We start from the raw sequence: 23,539 nt of genomic DNA on the forward strand, positions 1-23,539 counted from the left end.
CCTTCCACTTCCACTAGCTAATTCGCAAGCTAACCCACCAGCTAACTCACCAGCTAACTTACCAGCTGACCCACCAGCTAGTCCTGGTTTTTCGGTGGTACCAATAGAGGCTGCTATTCCTAATACAGCCCAACCACCACAGAGGGCCCCGGTCACCCTCAACCCAGCCCTAGTCATAATACCAGCTGCTGATACAGAATATCAAAAGCTGCTATTACTAGCCGGACTTTGGCATATCCGGCTTGGGCATATCGGAATCTAACTTTTAAAGAAAACCTGTGCATTAACCATAGGGTTACCTGATCTCAGTAAGGTAAAGGATTCTGATTTTAACTGTATCGCCTGTAAAAGGGCAAAATCAGTTCGGCGTTTTACATCAGGGGCTATACTAGACCCTATATATTGTTTAGATATCATAAAGGGCGATATCTTCCAAATCAACCCTCTACCATACAACAAACGCCCTATTTGCCTTATTTTAGTAGACCGGAAATCGCGCTTCCGTTGGGTGCACTTACTACCCAATAAGGAAGGACCCACGGTATTCCTAGTATTATAGGGGTTCTTCCAAGGTCTTAGGAATCGCTACGGCAAATCAGCTATTGAATTCCATTATGATGGTAGCAAGGAAATCAACGACGTCATCATAGCCTGGCTAGCTCTTAAGGGCATAGATTTTTTAACCTCTTCCCCTTATATTTATAAGCAAAATGGGTTAGTAGAACGCTCTATATGGGTTATCATTGACCGACTTAGAGCTACTATACTTTAGTCTCGGTTACCTTCTTATCTTTAGTCTGCAGTAATTCTTAGTATTACTACATTAGTAAATCTAACAGCAGTTACAAACCGTTCCTTGTCACCTTTCGAGGAATTAAAGAAAGATTTTCCGGAAATTACGCACTACCACCTACCCGACCTTACTAGCTTTAGGGCTATTGGTGCGGCTGTAGAGGTGCTAATCCCTCTAGAAAAACGGGTCATCAGCCACAAGCTGGCCCCCCAGACCGAGTCAGGTAGGTTACTAGCTACGCTAGGTAACGGCACCTACTTTGTCTACATCCCACATCGCTGGGTCGTCACCAAGACCTCTTTTATTACTTTCACCTACTAAAATGAAGGTATAGGCCCTATTTTAAGTGGCCTAGAGGGCACTTTTGATTTTTAACCGCCTTCTAATTTAGAGGGGGTAAATATCGACCAAATTGCTCTGGAAGAGCCTATTTAGAAGTCGCCTCGCCTAAATATGCCTATTTTAGGCTTAGCCGAGGATATAGGCCTACTATAGGCTACGGATCTAATACAGCCTATGGGCCTATAAATAGGCCTAATACAGCACACGGATCCACTATAACTAGCGGACCTACTAATTAGCCTGCCACAGCACTCTGCAACATTTCCTAGCAATTCGCCGTCTTTCGATTCCAAATCGCTTCAGCCTAACTCAGCTTTTCAGCTTAGGCAAGACGGTCCTTTTTTACCGGCTAAGGAAAATGCAGCCTTTTCCCATATAAAAAGGCTGTAAATGCTAGGAAATGCAGAAAGCTCTCGTCACTAGAAATCTCAATCACTAAGATTTTCCGAATCCATCACAAAAGTGGGCATATCCCGCACATATGAAAATTCTGACTCGCCCCATATAGCAAATTTTCAGTGGTCCGAATCTCAAAGCCCTATATACACTAATTTTCTGCAACTTTCCGACACAATAGATTCTGCCTTTTCGCCCGGCTTCTTAGTAAATACAGCATTTCGCCATAGTAAAACGCTGCCTATACTAGAATATCTGAAATTCGAGAGTCTAGATATCGCCTTAAATGAGAGACCGTAGGAGAAAATATTTTGAGTATCAGAAAAAGTGCCTATTCAGCCATACTAGGTTAGGGCTACTAGGGGTAGAATTTAAGGAAGAATGCAGCTATGGATACGAGACGTGTAAGGTATCCTAGGTTATAGATACTATAGGTCACTTTTGGACCTATAGGCTGACTAACAGCCTAACCCACAAACTGACCAACAGTCTGACTAATAGTCTGACCCATAGACTGACTAATAGGGTGCTTTCCCACCCACCCAGCCGAAAAACGACTAGATTTTCGGATACCTAGGCAGCCCCCTAGAGGCTCCCATATAGGATTTCCCCCCTTCCTATGCTTTTTACCAGCAAATGTACGATATTTGCTGTGTAGCAAAGATTAAGGCTGCAAAATGGGCCCCAGAAGGTGTGCCTAATAGCTGGAAGGAAGTCTTATATAGCCTACAAAAGGATAGCTAGGTTAAGGCCTTATTTTTGGAATTTGAGTAATTAATCGATTTAAATATCTTCCAATTTATTCCTAAGACTAGTGTTCCTATTAGTAGGAAAATATTGCGTAACCGGCCTGTTTTTCGCGTTAAGAAAGATGCGAATAATAACCCGGTTAAATATAAGGCACGATTAATTGTTAAAGGCTTTATGCAGGTATTTAGGTAAGACTTTACGGAGACCTATACCTCTACTTCGATCCCACCAATATAGAGGATTATCCTTACTCTTGCTGCTGCAAATAACTGGGAAATAGAGCAGATCGACTTTATTGGTGCCTTTCTAAATAGTGAACTACTGGAGACGATTTATATGGAGATTCCAGCTGGTTTTCTAGAATTTGCAGAAAGCCTACTCTCACCTAACCCAGCCTTATGGTCTGACCAGCAGTATCGTCGACTTCTAGCCTTGCTTACTAAGGTTGGATATGACCCCTCTGCATTATAAGTCATACTATTGAAGAAAGCCTTATATGGGCTAAAATAAGGCCCTCGCGAGTGGCAGTTACGGTTAAAAGACCTTCTAGTGCAAGAGGGTTTTAAGCCGTTACTTTCTGATACTGCTATCTTCTATAATAAAGGAATGCATACCTTTATTGTGACCTATATGGATGACTGTTTGATTATCGGTCCGGACCTTAGCTATATTGACCAGCTTAAGGCCAAGTTCTATAAGGTTTATGCTATAGAAGACCGAGGACCTGCCTCCTTCTTTCTAGGAGTGTAGATTATTAGGGATAGAAAAAAGGGCCTATTATGGCTGCACTAATCGCAATTTATTGCGGAAGTCCTTGAGAAATTCAACCTTAAGGACGTACGACCGCATCTAATCCCGCTACAGCCCGGTATACTTGCTAAGTCTAAGGCTGGTAATATACCGCTGGATGCTAGTAATCAACACTTATTCCAGCAGCTAGTAGGAACAGCGATATGGTTGATGATGATATCAAGACCTGACCTTGCCTTTCCGACACAGTACCTATCACGATATATGCAACAGGCTTCCACTATACAGCTTAATGCTGCTAAGGGCGCTTTTCGCTACTTAGCTGGTACGGCTAATATAGCTATTTGTTACCGAGCCGCTAAAGCTACTGTAGTATTAGCTGCATTTTCTGATAGCGATTTTGCTGGGTGCCGGCTGACTTCGAAGTCTACTGGTGGTTATCTTACTACCTTGAATGGTGGGCCTATTAGCTGGAGGTTAAAACGGTCTTCGACTGTGGTTTTATTAACGCTTAAAGCCGAGTCTGATGCAATGCTTAAGGCAATTCGCGAAGTGGAGTGGATATCTAATTTATTTAAAGAAATCTAGGTCGATATTCAACGCCCGATACCACTATATTGCGATAACCAAGGGTCTATTTCTAATGCAAATGACCCAAATCAGCATGCCTGCACTAAGCATACCTTGTTTAAATTCCGGTATATACGTGAGAAGGCCTACGGTGGCCTGGTAAAAATATCTTATTTACCCACGATAGATATGCCTGCGGATGGACTTACCAAACCACTTCCAAGCCCGAAATTCCCCATATTTCGGCAGCTATTAGGGCTGCAATCCCTATAGCATCATCATCTTTTTTTCTGATTTTTTACAGGGTTTCTTTCTTTTATTCTAACGCTAGGATTAGCCATATTGCTAATCAGAGGGGGTGTTGAAATCAGCGCCTTTTTAGCTGTATTTTGGTACTGGTCTTGCTACCGTACGATGTCTCTACGTTGAGATATCGCGGTGGCTATACCAGGCGCTATGGTGGGGCACAGCGCCCCATAACGCCGATTACAGTGGGCCGCAGCGCCGGTCACGGCACCGGCACAGCGCCCCACAGCCGGCCACAGCGGCCGGTCACAGCGGGCCACAGGGCCCACAACAGGCGGCGCATTTCTACGGGATTACCAAATGGGCAAACCTTGCTAATACCAGCACTTTCGGCCTTCTATATACAGTCACCCGCTACACCGGTCATTTACGGCAGACCGATATAGGGCTTCCGGCCCGTACGGCAGGCTGTTATAAGGCATCCGGCACACCGCTATAAGCCACTGGGCTTGGTTGGGTATGCACTGGGTAGGATATTGGGCAGACCGACTTTTCGTCGGGTTTTTCGCTATTTTTGCGGTTTTTCATTATTTTTAACCACTTTTTCAAGATGGTAGAAATATGCCTAAAATTCCCTCTTTCTAGCTAGAATAGTCACCAATAATTAGAATTAGATTTCCCTGACATCTTTGCTCTGGTCAACCTCTTGTGCGCTTTAAATCTTTAACCAGCTCTTTGTTTTATTCTGCAACGCCTTGTACGCCACTGTCGGTATCCGGTACATTTCCAACAGTGTTCTGAATTACCATTTTGCAACAGTCTTAGTTACCTTCTTACCTTTGGTCTATAGTGATTTTTAGTATTACTACCTTAGTAAATCTAATAGTAGTCTTAAACTATTCCTTATTACCTTTCGAGGAATTAAAGAAGGACTTTCTGGAAATTACGCATTATTACCTATCCGACCTTACTAGTTTTAGGGCTATTAGTGTGGCTATAGAGGTGCTAATCCCTCTAGAAAAACGGGTTATTAGCCATAAGCTAGCCCCCTAGACCGAGTCAGGTAGGTTATTAGCTACGCTAGGTAATAGTACCTACTTTGTCTATATCCTATATCGCCGGGTCGTCACTAAGACCTCTTTTATTACCTTTACCTACCAAAATAAAGGTATAGGCCCTATTTTAAGTGGCCTAGAGGGCACTTTTGATTTCTAACCGCCTTCTAATTTAGAGGGGGTAAATAATAACTAAATTGCTTTAGAAGAGCCTATTTGGAAGTCGCCTCGCCTAAATATGCCTATTTTAGGCTTAGCCGAGGATATAGGCCTACTATAGGCTATGGATCTAATACAGCCTATGGGCCTATAAATGGGCCTAATACAGCACACGGATCCACCACAACTAGCGGACCTACTATAACTAATAGGCCTGCCACAACTAGTGGGCCTACTAATTAGCCCGCTATAGCACTCTGCAATATTTCTTAGTAATTCGCCGTCTTTCGATTCTAAATCGCTTTAGCCTAATTTAGCTTTTCAGCTTAAGTAAGATGGTCTGCTTTCACCGGCTAAGGAAAATACACCTTTTTCCTATATAAAAAGGCTGTAAATACTAGGAAATGCAGAAAGCTCTTATTATTAGGAATCTCAACCATAGAGATTTTCTGAATCTGTTATAAAAGTAGGCATGACCCACACAAGTGAAAATTCTGACTTGCCCTATATAATAAATTTTTAATAGTCCGAATCTCAAAGCCCTATACATACTGATTTTCTGCGACTTTCCGATATAATAGATTCTGCCTTTTCGCCCGGCTTCTTAGTAAATACAGCATTTCGCCATAGTAAAACGCTGCCTATACTAGAATATCTAAAATTCGAGAGTCTAGATATCGCATTAAATAAGAGATTGTAGGAGAGAATATTTTAAGTATTAGAAAATAGGCCTATTATGGCTACTAGGGGTAGAGGAAGAACGTATATATAGATACGAGATGTATAAGGTATCCTAAATTATGGATACTATAGGTCACTTTCTGGCCTATAAGCGGACTAATAGGGCTTTTTCCTACCTATACAGCCGGAAAATAATAGCATTTTTGGGTTCCTACCTACCTAGCCGAAAAACGACTAGATTTTCAGATACCTAGGCAGCCCCCTAGAGGCTTCTATATAGGATTTCCCCCCTTCCTATGCTTTTTACGATATTTGCTATATAGTAAAGATTAAGGCTGTAAAACGGGCCCTAGAAGGTGTGCCTAATAGCTAGAAGGAAGTCTTATATAGCCTACATAAGGATAGCTGGGTAAAAGCCTTATTTTCGGAATTTGAGTAATTAATCGATTTAAATGTTTTCTAATTTATTCCTAAGACTAGTGTTCCTACTAGTAGGAAAATATTGCGTAACCGGCCTATTTTTCGCGTTAAAAAAGATGCGAATAATAACCCGGTTAAATATAAGGCACAATTAGTTATTAAAGGCTTTATGCAGGTATTTAGGCAAGACTTTATAGAGACTTATGCCTCGACTTCGATCCTACTAATATAGAGGATTATCTTTACTCTTACTGCTGCAAATAATTAGGAAATAGAGCAGATTGACTTTATTGGTGCATTTCTAAATAGTAAACTACTAGAGACGATTTATATAGAGATTCTAGCTGGTTTTTTAGAATTTATAGAAAGTCTACTCTTATCTAACCCAGCCTTATGGTCTGACTAGTAGCGTTATCGACTTCTAGTCTTACTTACTAAGGTTAGATATAACCCCTCTGCATTACAGGTTATACTATTAAAGAAAGCCTTATATAGGTTAAAATAAGGCCCTCGCGAGTGGCAATTATAGTTAAAAGACCTTCTAGTGTAAGAGGGTTTTAAGCTATTATTTTCTGATGCTGCTATCTTTTATAATAAAGGAACGCATACTTTTATTGTAATCTATATGGATGACTGCTTGATTATCGGTCTAGATCTTAGCTATATTAACTAGCTTAAGACTAAGTTCTATAAGGTTTACGCTATAGAAGACCGAGGACCTGCCTCCTTCTTTCTTAGAGTATAAATTATTAGGGATAGAGAAAAGGGCCTATTATAGCTGCACTAATCGCAATTTATTACGGAAGTCCTTAAGAAATTCAACCTTAAGGACGTACGACCGTATCTAATCCCGCTATAGCCCGGTATACTTACTAAGGCTGAAGATACGCCGCTGGATGCTAGTAATTAATACTTATTCTAGCAGCTGGTAGGGATATCGATATGGTTGATAATGATGTTAAGACCTAACCTTACCTTTCTAATGCAATACCTGTCACGATATATGCAACAGGCTTCTACTATATAGCTTAATGCTGCTAAGGGCGCTTTTCGCTACTTAGCTGGTACGGCAAATACAGCCATTTGTTACTGTTACTGAGCCGCTAAAGCTACCGTAGTATTAGCTGCATTTTCTGATAGCGATTTTACTGGGTGCCGGCTAACTTTGAAGTCTACTGGTGGTTATTTTACTACCTTAAATGGTGGGCCTATTAGCTAGAGGTTAAAACGGTCTTCGACTATAGTTTTATTAACGCTTAAAGCCGAGTCTAATGTAATGCTTAAGGCAATTTGCGAAGTGGAGTGGATATCTAATTTATTTAAAGAAATCTAGGTCGATATTTAATGCCCGATACCACTATATTGCGATAACTAAGGGTCTATTTCTAATGCAAATAACCCAAATCAGTATGCCCGCACTAAGCATACCTTGCTTAAATTCCGGTATATACGTGAGAAGGCCTATGGTGGCCTAGTAAAAATATCTTATTTACCTACGACAGATATGCCTGCGGATGGACTTACCAAACCACTTCTAAGCCCGAAATTCCCTATATTTCGGCAGCTATTAGGGCTGCAATCCCTATAGCATCATCATCTTTTTTTTCTGATTTTTTATAGGGTTTCTTTCTTTTATTCTAACGCTAGGATTAGCCATATTGCTAATCAGAGGGGGTGTTGAAATTAGCGCCTTTTTAGCTGTATTTTGGTATTAGTCTCGCTACCGTACGATGTCTTTACGTTGAGATATCGCGGTGGCTATACCAGGCGCTATGGTGGGGCACAGCGCCCCATAACGCCGATTACAGTGGGCCGCAGCGCCGGTCACGGCACCGGCACAGCGCCCCACAGCCGGCCACAGCGGCCAGTCACAGCGGGCCACAGGGCCCACAATAGGCGGCGCATTTCTACGGGATTACCAAATAGGCAAATCAGCACTTTTAGCCTTCTACATATAGTCACCCGCTATACCGCGCCTTTACGGCACACCGATATAGGGCTTCCGGCCCGTACGGCAGGCTGTTATAGGGCATCCGGCACACCGCTACAAGCCACTGGGCTTGGTTGGGTAGGCATTGGGTAGGATATTGGGCACAGACTGGGCACGGTTGGGCAGACCGACTTTTCGTCGGGTTTTTTCGCTATTTTTGCGGTTTTTCATTATTTTCAACCACTTTTCAAGATGGTAGAAATATGCCCAAAATTCCCTCTTTCTAGCTAGAATAGTCACCAACAATTAGAATCAGATTTCCCTGACATCTTTGCTCTGGTCAACCTCTTGTGCGCTTTAAATCTTTAACCAGCTCTTTGTTTTATTCTGCAACGCCTTGTACGCTACTGTCGGTACTTAGTATACTTTCTAATAGTGTTCTGAGTCACCATTTTGCAATAATACCTTTTTCCAATATTAAGCTATACTAATACTAAATAATCTTAATCTCGTCTGACCTATATAGCTACTTATAATTTACATTAAGAATAAAATGATTTATATTTATTTGATTTTATTATTTAACTTACTATTTATAGAAATAGATTGCTATCTAATAGTAACCATTATTAGTAAAGTATTAAATCCACTAAATAATTAATAATAACTCCTAATGAGTATAAAATATTTAATAATTCTTACCTAATATCTATCTTTTTATTCTTTATAATAGTTATAAAATATTATAAATCGTGATATTCCTAGAGGAAATATAATAATTTATTCCTTTTAGATAATTAAACGAATAAAATTATTATTTATAAGACCTTTATAAATATTAGTAAGATATTAGCTATAATATTTATTGAGAAAGAGTTTAAGCTTAGCTGATTTCTTAAAAGTATCTTAAAAAATTTATTAGTATTATTATTTAAAAATAATATAATTGTATTTACTAAGACTTATATAAGGTTTGCTAATTTATTGAATTATTCTTATAATACTTTAAATAACTAATTGGGGAACTTTTAAGGGTAAAAGTAGTAGGTATTTATATTCCCTACGTAAAGCGATTAAAATCTATAGTATTATATTTAGTAATTTTAGGATAAAAATATTAAATTATACTTTACACTTAATTACTTTAAATTAAGTATTTTGACTTATATAGTTATATTTTAAAATTATTAGTTATTTATTTTTTTAAAGAGGGGATTTCTCTCTTATTATATTTCTTCCCTCGCTTGCATTAATTCGCAAAAAATAAATATTCTTTAACCTTATTATCTTTATATATATTTTTAAAAATTTAGCGTATAATCTTAAATCCATCCTTTAAATTAATATCTAGTACTAAATATAAATAATTACCACTATTAGGATTAAATATTAATAGGTAGTTAATATAATATATATAAATTTAGTTAAATTTAGTAATACTTTGGAAAGATGACTCCTCAATAATTAGGCGGTATATTAGTAGAAAATTAGTATATAAGGTCTTTAAATAAAATTAACCTTTAATAGTAAAGGCCTAGCTTATAGCTTTTTTTTTAAGCGTAATCTTTAATGTATACTCTCGAATATTAGATAATATCTCTACCAATTTAGGTATAATAGCTGTATGCAATATTTTGCGGAGATCTTTATATAAATATAGATATGTTAAGCCACTAGTATAGCGATAAGTTATTCGTATAACTTAACTACCTCTAAATATAACTAAGGTTATCTCTTTACTAGGAAAGGCTTATTATATACTATATTAAATTACCTCCTATAGTTTTTTTTTTTCATCCTCAGATAATACTTTAATTAGAATAAATATTGCTATATAATTTATTGAGGTTTGCGGGTATTCTGGTATTGATACAGCATAAATAACCTCAGAAGCATATAATATAGTAAGACTTAATCTTAAGCATTTATTTGCTTAAGGGAATACAGAAAGAAGTAATAGTACTTAGTAATATTCAGTCTTGATTTTATATTATTAATAGTTTATATTTTGTAGATATTAATATTTCTTATTTAAGGTACATTTAATACTTTATCGATTTTATTATCTGATATATTATTATTACTTGAAAAGTAGTCTAAATAATCTTCCTCATCTAATAAGATAATTGTAAATATAATATCGCTATCTTTAGTCTGAAGATTTAGAAGTATTATATTAAACTCTATTGGTGAAATGCGTCTAGTTTGTTTTTCTAAAGTTATTATCGGTATAGGATAACTTAATACTGTGATAGATGTATTTAGGATTGAATTAAATTGCATTTAAGATCAATTTAGGAATATAAATAATGTAATCTCTTAGCGATATAAGCCTTATTTCATTATGACTATTTAGGAAAGATGCGCAGACTTAAGAAACTAATCGCATTAATAATACAGCCCACAGCAATAGTTAGGTCAGTTAAGTTATTATGGGGGGGTCGGATGATAAGGGGGGGACATAGGTCGGTTGACCTGTACCCTCCTTATTGCAGCAACTACCTACCAAAGGAAACTACATGTCTGGTATGTACCTGCCGGTGCAGACTTGCCGACTTGCCGACTTGCCGTTGCAGACCTGACTCTGACTGCATAGGCAGTTGCCGCCTCGCAGTTGCGGGGTTGCTTCTGGTTCTGGTTCTGGCATTGCATGATGGATGGCTCAAGTCCATGCTTCGGGAGAGTTTAGTTTGGTGGAAACGACGGACAGACGGAAATGGCAACGACCGACAATCGCGATCATCCCGGAGGCCTGGAGAGATGAAAAAAAGAACGACTGACTGTTTGCGCGGACAAGGCCTGGAAGCCCGCCCGCCTCCAGGAAGCTATTGTACATGAATCGATCGTATCGTCCTGACCCCCTGAATGCTGCCGTTCTCGACCTCTCGCCCTCGACTTCAAAACTGCTTCCCTCGAGCATTTTGCAATCCCGTCCGACGCATTCGCACACACCACCTCACCTCTTTCTCTTCTCACGTCTCTTTTCCATCCACCCTTTTGCCTCGCCATGGCCACCGACTCCAACGGCAGCGCAGCCGGGACGACCAGCCGCTTCGACCCCAACTTCACCAGCCATGTCGTCGACGCCATGGGTCCCGGCATGACGCCCAGAAACCGCCTGGTCCTGTCCAGCCTGGTCAGACACATGCACGACTTTGCGCGCGAGGTTGAACTTACCAACGAGGAGTGGATGGCCGGAGTGCACTTCGTCAACTCGATTGGACGGGCTTCCACAAAGACTCGTGACGAGGCGCACCGTGTTTGTAATGTCCTTGGTCTCGAATCGTAAGCCCCAAGCTTGACTCGACTTCCGTCTTCTTGAACCCCCCTCCTGATGCTCCCTGCTATCCTTGTTTGGCTTGGCTGGCCTGCCACTGACTTCCCTGGCCGACCAGGCTGGTTGACGAGATTGCCAACAAGTTTGTTGCCGAAGGCGACGTCGACCCGACCTCATCTGCTATCCTCGGGCCTTTCTGGTCACCCGACGCGCCTTTCCGAGAAAACGGCGGCTCCATCATCCAGAGCTCCCACCCCCAGGGACGCGTGTGCAAGATGCACGGCACAATCACCGACCTCTTGACGGGGAAGCCCATACCCGGGGCAGTTTTCGACATCTGGCAGGCCAGCGCCAACGGCAAGTATGACTTCCAGGATCCGGAAAACCAGACGCCAAACAACCTACGTGGCAAGTTCAGAACCGACGAGAACGGCAAGTACTGGCTTTACTGCTACCGCCCGTCGGCTTACTCGCTGCCCACCGACGGCCCTGCGTATCGGCTAATCAAGCTGATGGATCGCCATACCATGAGGCCTGCTCACATTCACATCAAGGTGCGTGGGCTCATTAGCAGAAAGGAAGTGAAGAGAAGATAAGGAGGAGGGGGAAAAAAAAGGAGAAAAAAAAGGAAAAAAAAAGGAAAAGAAACAGGAACAAGAGACGTGACTTGAATACGGGACGAGACTGACGCGTTTCCCGCAGGTCACGCATCCCGACTTCAAGGGTTGCACGACGCAGCTGTACCCCAAGAACGACCCCTGGCTGGAAACCGACGCCGTCTTTGCCGTCAAGAACGACCTAATCGTCGACTTTAAGCCCCTCGACGGCGATGACAAGGCTGTGCTGGAGCTGGAGTACAACGTCGTGCTGGCGCCCAAGGGGTACAAGGGCAAGGTGTTTTGAAGCAAGGCACTGCAAAGAATCATGACGCGCCATGGGAAAAACCAAAAATATAAAAAAAAAAAAAAAAAAAAAAAAAAACCGCGCAACGAAATTCATACCGCCAGGTGGAGGGCACTCGTACGAGATGAGATAGTCATTGGGGTTCCATATTAAAGCCGGCTGACCTGCTGCACGTGTAATTTCTTCTTCTTCTTCTTTTTTTTTTTTTTTTTTGTTCTTCCTCTTCTTTTCCCCCAAGGGATACGTAGTATACAGATAAGCGTACCTGTTGGTTGGATATTCCTGTAGCTATCGCAGTCGTCCGGGGGTAACAAAGGGTCGTCCCGCACAACGGCTCCCCCTCATGCTTGCCAATTGGGGCCACGCTGCATCTGGTTGCTCCGGGCAAAATCAGGCTCGCGTCACGGTGGTGTCACCACGAGAGCTTCCCGTCTGAGCTGTCGCACCGTCAACGCCCATCCAGGGACAGGGACAGGGACGATCTGTACACGTCATGACGCAGGTGCCCAGATGATGCCAGCAGCAGCAGCAGCCGCACCTTCCCCGACTGGACAAGACGGAGAGTGCGGAGTACGGAGTACGCCGTACTCGTACTCGGCACCTGGAAGCGCGAGGATCCCACGCGGTTGACGTCTCCGTGCTTCTCGTTCTCATCAAAGCCCCCGCGCGATAAGCCAAGGGCCAAGCAGATGGTGGCGGCGGGCGGGCGGAGACGCGGGTAGTCGGCCGTTGGCCCGTCGCCGCAGCAACCGCCCCACACTGGTAAACAACGGCTGCGCCCACCCGTGGAGCTAGTCAAGTCGTTGGGTTTCTTCCGACTTGCGCAGCTTAGGTACCTAGGTAAAGGTACCTAAACCATCAGCCCTGTCTGTCATAATCAATCAAATTATGTACCAGTCTACCAGACACACACAACGCTGGCCTTGACCTCGTTTTGCCTTCTGATACATGTCGCTTGGCCGTCTCACTAGAGGAGAGGGAGGCTTCATTCCGCCCATATTTTTTTTTCCTTCTTCCCTTTTTTTCTTTTTTCTCCTCTCTCTTGGCCCTTTACATACCCATACCCACCTTCTTCTTGCCTGTTTGTTCATCAACAACTGGCGTAACCTCGTTGCCCTTCCTTCACCGAGCTGTGTGTAGGTGGCCTGCGGTTTTCAAAAGCCGGCAAAACAATCTCGTCCTGGAAATGCTTTCGCTGACGCTTCGTCCGTCTTTTAGGGAGAAACACTGATAGCTTTGCCCTTCCCCCGTGTCTTGCTTGTTCCTGTTCGACAGTGGCGTGGCGTGGCGTCTTGCTGGACATGGCAGCGAACAACCATGGTGCAGCCTTGAACGTGCAGAACAGTCCGCACACCAACGCTTCTTCGTATCCCTCGCTTGCCAACCACGGCCGACAACGCTCTCAAGGCTGCCAAGGCCCTCTTTTCGTATCGATCCCGCCTCAGAAAAACCACTGCACCCAGGACGCCATGGTGGGCCAGTTCGTCAAGAACAACCCTGGCGCGCTAGGCGAGCTGCAACAAAATCGCCAGGAATCGGCTCCTCGCTCTCCCGCCAAGTCCCGAGATGAAGGGCTAGCCGACACGTGCAGCAGGCCGTCTTCTCCCACCAAATCTGCCCTGGGCAAGCTGGCATTTAGGTCACATGCGGAAAAGGGAGCGACGCCGTCAGCCAAACACCGAGATGCCTCACCCCACAAGTCTCCCAACAAGACAAAGTCTGGCGGCACCAACCTGGCAGGATTTCTCTCCCGGCCCAAGTCGCTGAAGAATCTGTACAAGATGGCCATCGACGAATCGAGTCAGGTAAAGGACAAGGAAAACCTGACGCCAAAGAGCACACCCAACACTGAACCACCGCCAATCTTTGCTCAGTTTACGTCGGGTAGAAACGTCCTTGACCAAGATTGCAACGTGCAGCACCCGTCAATGAAGGCGACCAGAGAGCGGCCCCGGTCCGTTCATGTTTCCAGGCCAGAGAGTGACCAAAGTCAGCCATCTTCCTCCTCCTCCCACTCAACCTCCAGAGCACACGGCCATGCTTCAAAACCCGCATCTGCACACCCACACCAGACGTCTCACAGCAAGTTCTTCGGTGGTTACAGTCAAGGTCGATCAAAATCCACAGCCTCGACGCCTCCAAACGGCCTTTCCGAGCTGCAGATTGACCCCGGCAGTCTTGATAAGCAGTTGGAGGCTCTTCTGGATCGCCGAAATATCCCCGAAAACCAGCGATACAAGATGCGCAACTTGAACGATACCATAAAGCTCGAGTTCATTCGTCAGGATCACGCCGAAATGCAAGCTGCCAAGTTGGACCAATCGGCATCCGTGGGCACGGCAACAGATGGTCGCGCCACGCCCGCGAAGGCACCTGTATCTGGCCGCGCAAACATCCCATTCGACCACGAGGAGCAACCCAAGGCCAGCCGGGGAAGAAGCTTCACCTTTTCCAGGGGCAAGAAAGACCCCAGCTCGCCCACCAAGAAGTCCAAGGCGGAAGGAACCCTGGGCCGACATTTTCGCAGCAGGTCGACGGACAGCATCGCTTCCGAGTCCCGGCCGTCCTCATGCAGCGCATCGGTGGGGACAAGCTTCCTGTCAAAGATTAAAGCCCAGCAAGGGCCGTCGGACTACGTCGCCTACCTGAGAAAGGTCCAGCAACCACAGCTGGTCGAAGTGGGCAAATTGCACAAGCTGCGTCTCTTGCTTCGGAATGAAACGGTGGCTTGGATCGAGGATTTCATCCAACAAGGGGGCATGCACGAGATTGTCGGGCTGCTGAACCGCATCATGGAGGTTGAGTGGAGGTATGTTCCATGGCAAAGTCGACCTCTGCGCTTGGCTTCGCCCTGACTGACGATGATGAGCGATACAGAGAGGAACACGAGGACGCGCTCCTGCATGAGAATCTCTTGTGCTTAAAGGGACTCTCCACCACCGCCAAGGCCATGGAATATCTCGACTCTGTTCAGGCCGAGCTCTTTCCAAAACTCTTGCACCTACTTTTCGACCCCGAGAAGAAAGGACCGAGCGAGTTCACCACCCGAAACATCATCACGTCTGTTCTCCTTACCTACATTGAGTCCGCTTCGCCGGTGGAGCGAATGATTCGGGCCAAGAGGGTACTGGGCCATTTGCGTGACAAGGATCCAGACGAGAGGGAGCGACCGCTCCCATTCGTCTTGGACATGAGACTGGAGCGACCCTATCGTGTTTGGTGCAAGGAGGTTGTCTCTGTGACGAAAGAAGTCTTTTGGATCTTCCTCCACAACCTGAACGTAGTAGCCCTTGCCGATGACCGGAAGGGACAGGTCAACGTCCCGGGGGGTCGCCCAAGCTCCCGCGACAATGTCGGCGGCGCGTTTGGATACATGTTTCGCAACTTTCCCCAAGAGCGCCCGCCGGTGCCTGCCGCACCTTATGTCGGCGGTGTTGAATGGGACGCGACCAATTACCTGGCGTCGCATCTGGATCTGATGAACGCCGTCATTGCGTGCACGCCCACGTCTGCGGAACGCAACAACCTGCGCGCCGAGTTTCGCATCTCCGGGTGGGAAAAGTGCCTCGGCGGAAGCCTCCGGCTCTGCAAGGAGAAGTTTTACGGCAGCGTGCATGTTGCGCTCCGAACCTGGGTAGCCGCAGCTTCCGAGGACGGCTGGGATGTGCGACCTGTTCGCTTTGGCCCCGCTCCCGAGTCGAGGTCCCCTCGGAAAGCCGGCGCCCAGAAGCCAACAAGCGAAGAAGCTCCCAAGTTGGATATACCGAGACTTGATTTCGGTCTTGACAGGCCGGATGTTGCCAAGGACATGTGGCTGTAACGTGTTGGCCTTGTAGTAGACGGAAGCAGGAAAAAAGGTCAACTGGGGAAGGTAAGTATCTCGGCAAGCTAGAGGTGTGGGACAAGAGAAAAACGAGAAGAAGAAAGAAGTGACGGGGTGGGAAAGCATGCGTTTGATGGACAGCTATATTCGCTGGACAGTCGCTCGTTTTGCATTGCCTCGGCCTGCATGTGGATATTTCTCGTCTCTGTGCGGCTCTCCCCTTTTCTTCCTTGGGCATTGTTTAGCTTTCTCGCTTTCTCCTTTCTTCCCCCCTTTGTGGCTTGCCTGGATGACGACGGTATGCATCGGGAGCCTTTTTTTTTTTTTTTTTTTTTTTTTAATCCATCACGTTGGTACTATGGAATTGCGGGGGAATTGCTGTATTTTAATGACCATACTGATTACATGAATGAATTGATGACTTGACGGATATGCCATGCTGATGCGGCAGTGATCAAGGTCCATCCATGTCTGACGGATTCGCAATCAAGAGTCGTCGGACTACCGAAACGTCAATTCTGCTGCACTGCTGCACTCGCTAGCCATGAATTTTTTTTTTTTTTTTGGCGGCGGGTACTCCTTCAAGCCGGCATGACGGCATGTTGGGGGCAACAACGGGGCCATGTTTTGAAGCTGGGATGGAAAGGGGGGCAAGAGGCCTCATCGGTGCAGCTTGAAGGCATCATACACAGACATGCCGTTGAGGACATCTTGCTTGACCTTTTCGTCTGCCGCGGTCAGCCTGGGCAGCAGCTCCAGGACCTGGTGCAGCTTGTCCTGGGGTATGACGACCAGCCCATTGACGGGGTCGTGAAAGGCAATGTCGCCGGGGGACACGACCACGCCGTCAATGTCGAGGGGGACCTGCAGAGCCCAGGGGACGCTGCCTCCGCCAGCTCCGACGGCCGAGACGCCGTAAGCCAGGATCTCCATCCGGCGGTCAGCAGGATACAGGGGGGTGGGTGGGCGCCGCTCGCGACGTAGACCTTTTGCTTACCGGGAGATTGGTGCTGCGCAGCTCGCCGACGTCGCGGACGCGTCCGGCTACGACGATGCCCTTGACCTGTCGGACCTTCATGCGCAGCGCCATGATGCCGCCGCAGACGGCGTTGGTCTGCCCGGGGGGCTGCTTGAGGACGACGACGGTGCCCGGAGGGACGGTGTCGGCCCAGTGAGCGTCGCCGGGCAGGTTGGGGGGCGGATGGGCGGGCGGGTCGTGCCGGGGGGCGAACAGCACGGTGGACACGGGGGCAATGGTCGGGGCGGCGGCGGCGTCGGCGGCGGCGTGGGTGTAGGGGAGGAGGTTGGCGAGGTAGCCGGCCCCGGGGACGCGGAGCTTGAGGAGGGCGTCGCAGACGTCGCAGGCCGAGTAGGGGGCGAGGCTGGCGATGATGGCGGCTTCGGTCGCGGTCGCGGTCGGCGTGGGCGTGGGCGTGGGCGTGGGCGTGGGCGTGGGCGTGGTGGACATGGCGGCGGGTTGTTGGAAGCGGAAAAGCGGCAATCGACGGGAGGTCTGGTTTTGTTTTGCGGGAGCTCCCGTGGGCGATCGATGGTTGGTCTCGCGGGCGGGGGGTTTTGGGGGGGCCCCCTTGTTGGCGGCGACGAGGGCGGCTTTGGGTTTGGGGGGGGGGGGGGAGGGGGGTGCGGGGAGTTCGCTTTCAAGCTGCGCACTGTGTTGGTGGCTGCAGGCGGCACTCGGGTCTTTGGACGTTTTTGGAGTCTGGAGTCTGGACTCGTGGACGATGACGGCCAGAATCCCAGATCATCGACGCGCCTGGCTTCCGGGGCGAAAACGAAACCCTACCAGGCCGAGGCGAATCGAGCCTGGGGCCAAGACTCCGAGTCAACCCGCGGGGGGTGGAGGTGGAGCAGGGGGAGTGGCTGATGTTCCGAGTCCTGACTCCTTTTTGCTGCGTGGCCCTGACACTGTGCGCGAACTGGCACTGTGCGAGGTGCGGATGAAACACGTGGTGCGTACGTGATACACTGCTGGTAGGGGACCGCGATGCTGCTTTGTTTCGATCTTGTCTTTATTTTCCTGGCGGGCGGGCGTGGCGATGCCGGTGCCGGTTGCTGGTTGCTGGTTGCTGATGCTGATGCTGATGCTGATGCTGATGCTGATGCTGATGCTGATGCTGGTGCTGGTGCTGAATGCTGATGCTGGATGCTGGTGCCGATGCCGATGCCGATGCCGACGCTGCCTTGGCTTTGTCGCGCCTTGTAGCATGCCGGTAGCTGTAGCAGACAGATACCTCGCACCATATGTGTGTGCATACCTCCTACCTCCTACAGAGGTCAACTACGCTTGCGCAAGGTTTCGCTGCAACACGCAGAACAAGCAGACCAGCCCAAGCAGTCCAGTCCAAGCAGACCCTGCCTGCCTTATCCCTTGCCCTTCCCAGCCGGGTACTCCGAGCGTGCGCTCCGCAGTCGGTGCCCTTGCTCAGGGTTGTTCCATTGTCGGCATGCCCGAGCGACCCGCTCGCCCCTGTGTGCTCTCCGTCCTCGGTACCTAATGTCCAGACTGGTACGGACGGAGTATGTAGATGGTGTTGTCAATGCAGTTGCACCTGCCTTGGCTCACCTTGCAGCCGGCAGAGCAACACGACACTGGACCTTGGCCTGGTCCGTCCTCGCTCCGGTCGGTCTGTCCTGCCACCACGGACACGGAGAACGGAGGATGAGTTCTTCTTTTTTTTTTTTTTTTTTTTTTTTTTTTTTTTTTTTTTTTTTTTTAGGTGCCCCTTTCGTGGCTATTCCTGTTCTTGCAGGGCAATGGAAGCAGGGACAAGAAACAGGCAGGCAGCCAGCAGACGTGCAGCAGACGTGCAGCAGACTATAAAAAAAAAAAAAAAAAAAAGCAGACTCGACTAGTCAGTCAATGCCAATGCCGCCCCTCACTTCCTTCCCCGCTGCCCGCGGATTGGACCCGGCCCCCCCCCCCAGACTTGTGGTCCGATTTGCCTCTGGACTCCCGCAACAGCTGGCCCTATCCGCCCTTATGCCTCTTTACTCCCTCTAAACCCTCATTCCCTTCCCTCATCCTCACGCACTCGCTCAGCTCAGCTCAACTCACTACCTACTACTACTACTATTACTACTACCACCCTCCTCAACTCACTGCTCACTCACTGACTCTCGCCAGACAACTTGCTCTCTCTCTCTCGCCCTCCCCCCTCCCCGTCCTCACCAACCACCTCCTCCTGCTCGCTGTCGTCTTGCTTCCAACAAACCAACATACCAGACCCTTCGACTGGTTCGCCCACCACGGCGCTGCGCATTCTGCACACCACCCACAAGCCCTTCCCTTCCCACCTTGGTCCTCAAACGCCGACTGCAAACACCGCGAGTTTGCCTGCAGGCCATGCCCGCCTAGGCGCTCCTCCACAGCACAGCTCGGCAATCTGGATACGACTTGCAGATGCTGCTAGGATTGCTTAAACCTTGTCAAAGACAATGTCGATAAAGTGAGCGAGCCCTCAAAGCGAGAGACGACTGGTCTCTTGTCTCTATTCTCTCCCGATTCACTCCCGCGGGCTACACCCCTCCCCTCGCCTGCCCCATCGGCCCTCGCCCTTGCCCTCGCCCTCACTTCGATTCACCCCTTCTACCTGGTTCTTTTCTCTCTCTCCCTCTCTCTTTTTTATTTTTTTTTTATTTTTTTTTATTTCCCTTTTAAATATTTCGTGTCCCTCTTTGTTTCTATTTACATTTACAATTTCCATATTTTTATTTTTATATTTATTCTTATTTCTTCTTCGTTTTTGCTGCCCTTCTTGTCATCTTTTCTTCTCCAACCTGCCGAGTATACCTGGGTCAATCTTCCCTTTCCAGTCTTGTCTTTCTAATCGAAGCGCTGCTTTACATCTTTTCCCCCTTGCTCTCTCTCAACTCGACTCGCTCATGGTTGAAACACCTCATCACCTCCTCTCCCCCATCTTCCTCGTATACACATCGCTGTCCCAGTAGCGTCTGCCCTTTGTCGCACTCATGGGATCCGCTTCGTGGTTATGAAGAGCCCAGATATTTCAGGCATTTCCAACCATGGACAACCCTCATGACTACCTGATTACAAGTCCGTCCCTTCCTAGACGCCCAACTAACCCCGACTCTCTTGCCAGCTGGGTTATGTTGAGTGAAGGGGGCTTCGTCAAGCTCGGAAACGAACGGATCCTTGTCAAGCTCGACTCGAGAATAGCGTGCGAGTTGTCTGTGCCTCCGGAACACAAGTCTCGATGTACCCCTTTCCAGTGCAAAAGCGACAAAGGTGCCCTGTTTCTAACAAACAAGAGAGTGAGTCTGCTGCTGGTGGCTTTGTCCGTCAAAACGCTCGTTCGTGTTGAACCTTGGCTAAACACGCGACTTTGTATGCCGTCAGATTGTCTATCTACCCGCCAAACCTTCACAAGAACCAAAGTTTGAATCCTTTAGCGCTCCAATTCTCAAGTTTCAAGACTCGAGCACATCATCATCAATGTGGTGGGGCTGGGTTTGGAAGTCTGATTGCATTCCTGTCTCGGGAGGAGGTATACCGCCTGATTTACCGAGAATTGAGGTCAAATTCACCTTTTCAGATGGTGGGATGATGGATTTCAATGAAGCCTACATTCGATTACGGGAGCGCTTGTTTCAGTACCAGGAAATGCGACGAGACTTGGGCCCAGGAGCAGACATACCCGATGAGCCTCTTCCCGCATACGAAGCTTCCGGCAGCCAGCATCCCGAAGCAAGCACGTCGAGCGTGCCTCGAACTAACCCGTCAGAAAATGCTTGCCACCGCAGAGCCCCTGCCGAACCCCCCCCGAACTACGAGGAAGCCCAAGCTCAGCAACTCAGCATTCGTCTTGAAGATCACATTCGTGACGAAGCGGACCGGGCCACCGCTGAGGACTGAGTAAACACGTACGGGGGGGGGAAGTGGCTTTTCGGAACCCCTTTTGTGGCACCCCGCCATATTTCCTCTTGACTCCTTCATTTCTGGGGGAAATAAGGAAAAAAATCCTCCGCAGCATAATTACGCTATATGTCCCCTTTTATAAACAGGCACATGTATGAAGAGACGGGTTACGAGGCGATTGCTTTCACGGTACTTGGTCAGCCAATCTATGGCTTTCGGCTTTCACGGCGCTCACAAAAAAAATATTTTTTTTTTTTTGGCTCACTACATTGGGCTTGGGTTGGCTTCTTTCGGGCGGGAATGGTTTTTGTTTGCATGTGGCTTCTTACAACTACTGCGTTGTTTTAGAGAGTTTTTTTCTCTGGGGGGAAAAAAATTCGACGGTATGGAAGTGAACCATTCCAAATACAATTCATGGGGTAACCAATGAATGACCTTACGTATGGGCTGCTTATATAAATCTTTCGCTGACCTTTCTTCTTTTGTTCTGGTTTAAAAGTTTCCCCCATGTTCTCTCATGCCACTTATGTGCCGTGCCGGTTTCAACTTTTTCACCGAGGTATCAAGGCTCAACAACCGACGCTCGGCTCACGTGACTCCAGGCGTGACTTGTCCCGCTTACCGTGGCCAATCAAACTGCGCCAATTCCGAATTAGTTTTCGCCTCCGCGACGGGCTGAACCAACCCTCTTATCACCACGGCGAGACATTTACGTCGAAGCAAACCATCAACCACTTTTCATTGTGAACCATCACGCCGTCACGATGGGCATCTGGGAGGCCTTTTCTGACATTGTCGAGGCCGTAACGCCATGGAGCGTTGTCGAGGCCGAGGCGCCTGCCGAAGAGCCCAAGGTACGAAGCAGCCTCCTCAGCCCTGCCTCCCGTGTATAACCGTCTGCATCACCACAGCTTCTGGTGGCAACACGGGGCCGAGCTGTTGAGACTCTACAGAGACCATTTACTGACAAGATGGTGCCGTAATAGGAAGAGGAGGCTGCTGCCGAAACCGAGTCCAAAGACGGAGAAGCGAACGACGAGTCCTCTGAGGAGGCCGAGGCTGACGCTGAGGCTGAGAAGGAGGAAGGCGAAAAAGGCGAAGAAAAAGAAGAAGACGAAGACGAAGACGAAGACGACGAAGAAGAGGAGGAGGAGGAGGAGGAGGAGGAGGAGGAGGAAGAGGAGATTGTTGATCCTAAGGAAACTCTTGAAGAAGGTCCGTTGCATCGCGTCTGTCCGCAATTAATTACTCCTGCTGGGCGCCGCCGTGACCCGCAGGCCAGACGGACGACGCATCCTCCTCGAAACAACGACACCCCCAGCTGACCAGAACTGCGAAATGCGCAGAGTGCAAAAACTCTCCCCGGTGTGCCCCGGCCAAGCATCACTTTGACGAGTGCGTCGAGCGTGTCCAGCAACAGCAAAGCGAAGGCGACGCCAAAGAGGACTGCGTCGAGGAATGTACGTTATCGACGCCCCCGCTGTCTCTTTTTTTTTTCTTCCTTTTTTTTTCTATATCTTTTTCTCTCCTTTCCTTCTTTGGCATACTCGTTCCTCCTGCCCCGGTGTTCGGCGGTCTGCTAATATTGCTTCTTTGCCAGTCTTCCACCTCGCACACTGCGCTACCGCCTGTGCTGCCCCTAAGCTCTGGTCCAAGCTTCGATAGATGGGTTCTGCCCACCCACAGCCAACCGCAGTGGAGTTGCGTCTACCACGGAAAGAGGAAAGTGTTGATGCGGGCTTGCGGCTCGGCCAGTAACGGAGAGTCGGCAGCCATGAAAATCTTCGGAGCGGGGGGTGGGTTTTGTTGGAGCAGTAATCCGCCTCGAATAAACGGTAGACTCCCTTTGCGGTGAGTTTTTTTTTTTTCCTGTTCGGCGGACCCCTGCCATGTAGGACAGTCGTCTTCACCTGTATCATATCTGCTGCAGCGCCAACAAATAGATTATCCGTCTTTCCTGGCCCCCTACGTGCTTCGTTTAAACCTGGAGAATGGATGCGCCGCTTTGTTATGCAAGTACATGTGAACGGGGGGCGCAAAATACCCATGATGTTGCGTTTACTACCCCGAGTAACTACCCCGAGTAACACTTGCCGCTGGCGCGGAATGCAAGTTGTCTCGAAACCCGTTGCAGCGCATATTCTCGAGGCGCAATTCTGAGGTCGGTGGTGCAGCAGATATTCGCGCTGGCCCAAGCAGCATCGCAAATCCAAAATAAATAAATCTTGAGACTTCAGCATCGCGAGAGTAAGGGCCGTGTAGACGCCTATAACCGGGGGAAACGGGGCCAGGAGATTGACCATTCATTCATCGCTACCAAGGTCAAAACGGGGAAGGAATTTCACATGTAGGGCAGAAGGGCATAATTAATGTATTGAATCCAATCTGCAAGAAGCGCGCGCCTGGGTTGGTTTGCCCACACGGGTGTCCTGGCTGCAACGACAGTCAGGTCCGTCCTGTTTCGTTTCAAGGGGGGGGGGGGGGGGGGGGGGATCGAGCACGCATATCTGCTTCAGGGGACGACGTCGAGGGCTCGGAGTCGTGTGT

At 47.8% G+C, this 23,539-nt stretch overlaps 5 protein-coding genes across 5 annotated transcripts; 4 read left to right on the forward strand and 1 right to left on the reverse strand.

The window, feature by feature from the left end:
• Positions 1-11,099: 11,099 nt before the first annotated feature.
• UV8b_05633 (uncharacterized protein) lies at positions 11,100-12,272 on the forward strand (the record flags this gene model as incomplete). The annotated part of the gene is made up of 3 exons (XM_043143130.1): positions 11,100-11,377; positions 11,488-11,923; positions 12,072-12,272. The coding sequence occupies 3 exons, from the start codon at positions 11,100-11,102 to the stop codon at positions 12,270-12,272; spliced, it is 915 nt and encodes a 304-aa protein (XP_042999063.1).
• A 1,301-nt stretch (positions 12,273-13,573) lies between these two features.
• Positions 13,574-16,092, forward strand: UV8b_05634 (uncharacterized protein; the record flags this gene model as incomplete). The annotated part of the gene is made up of 2 exons (XM_043143131.1): positions 13,574-15,081; positions 15,150-16,092. The coding sequence occupies 2 exons, from the start codon at positions 13,574-13,576 to the stop codon at positions 16,090-16,092; spliced, it is 2,451 nt and encodes an 816-aa protein (XP_042999064.1).
• Positions 16,093-16,755: 663 nt separating this feature from the next.
• On the reverse strand, positions 16,756-17,563 carry UV8b_05635 (uncharacterized protein; the record flags this gene model as incomplete). Its single annotated transcript, XM_043143132.1, has 2 exons — positions 16,756-17,022; positions 17,093-17,563. 2 exons carry the CDS (start codon positions 17,561-17,563, stop codon positions 16,756-16,758), a joined length of 738 nt encoding a protein of 245 aa, XP_042999065.1.
• Positions 17,564-19,551: 1,988 nt separating this feature from the next.
• Positions 19,552-20,989, forward strand: UV8b_05636 (uncharacterized protein; the record flags this gene model as incomplete). The annotated part of the gene is made up of 3 exons (XM_043143133.1): positions 19,552-19,562; positions 20,217-20,388; positions 20,474-20,989. The coding sequence occupies 3 exons, from the start codon at positions 19,552-19,554 to the stop codon at positions 20,987-20,989; spliced, it is 699 nt and encodes a 232-aa protein (XP_042999066.1).
• Positions 20,990-21,756: 767 nt separating this feature from the next.
• UV8b_05637 (uncharacterized protein) lies at positions 21,757-22,657 on the forward strand (the record flags this gene model as incomplete). Its single annotated transcript, XM_043143134.1, has 4 exons — positions 21,757-21,846; positions 21,979-22,207; positions 22,339-22,452; positions 22,593-22,657. The coding sequence occupies 4 exons, from the start codon at positions 21,757-21,759 to the stop codon at positions 22,655-22,657; spliced, it is 498 nt and encodes a 165-aa protein (XP_042999067.1).
• Between the last annotated feature and the right edge of the window lie 882 nt (positions 22,658-23,539).

This window comes from Ustilaginoidea virens, chromosome 4, assembly GCF_000687475.1.
Source record: "Ustilaginoidea virens chromosome 4, complete sequence".
In the NCBI taxonomy this organism is placed as follows: domain Eukaryota; kingdom Fungi; phylum Ascomycota; class Sordariomycetes; order Hypocreales; family Clavicipitaceae; genus Ustilaginoidea; species Ustilaginoidea virens.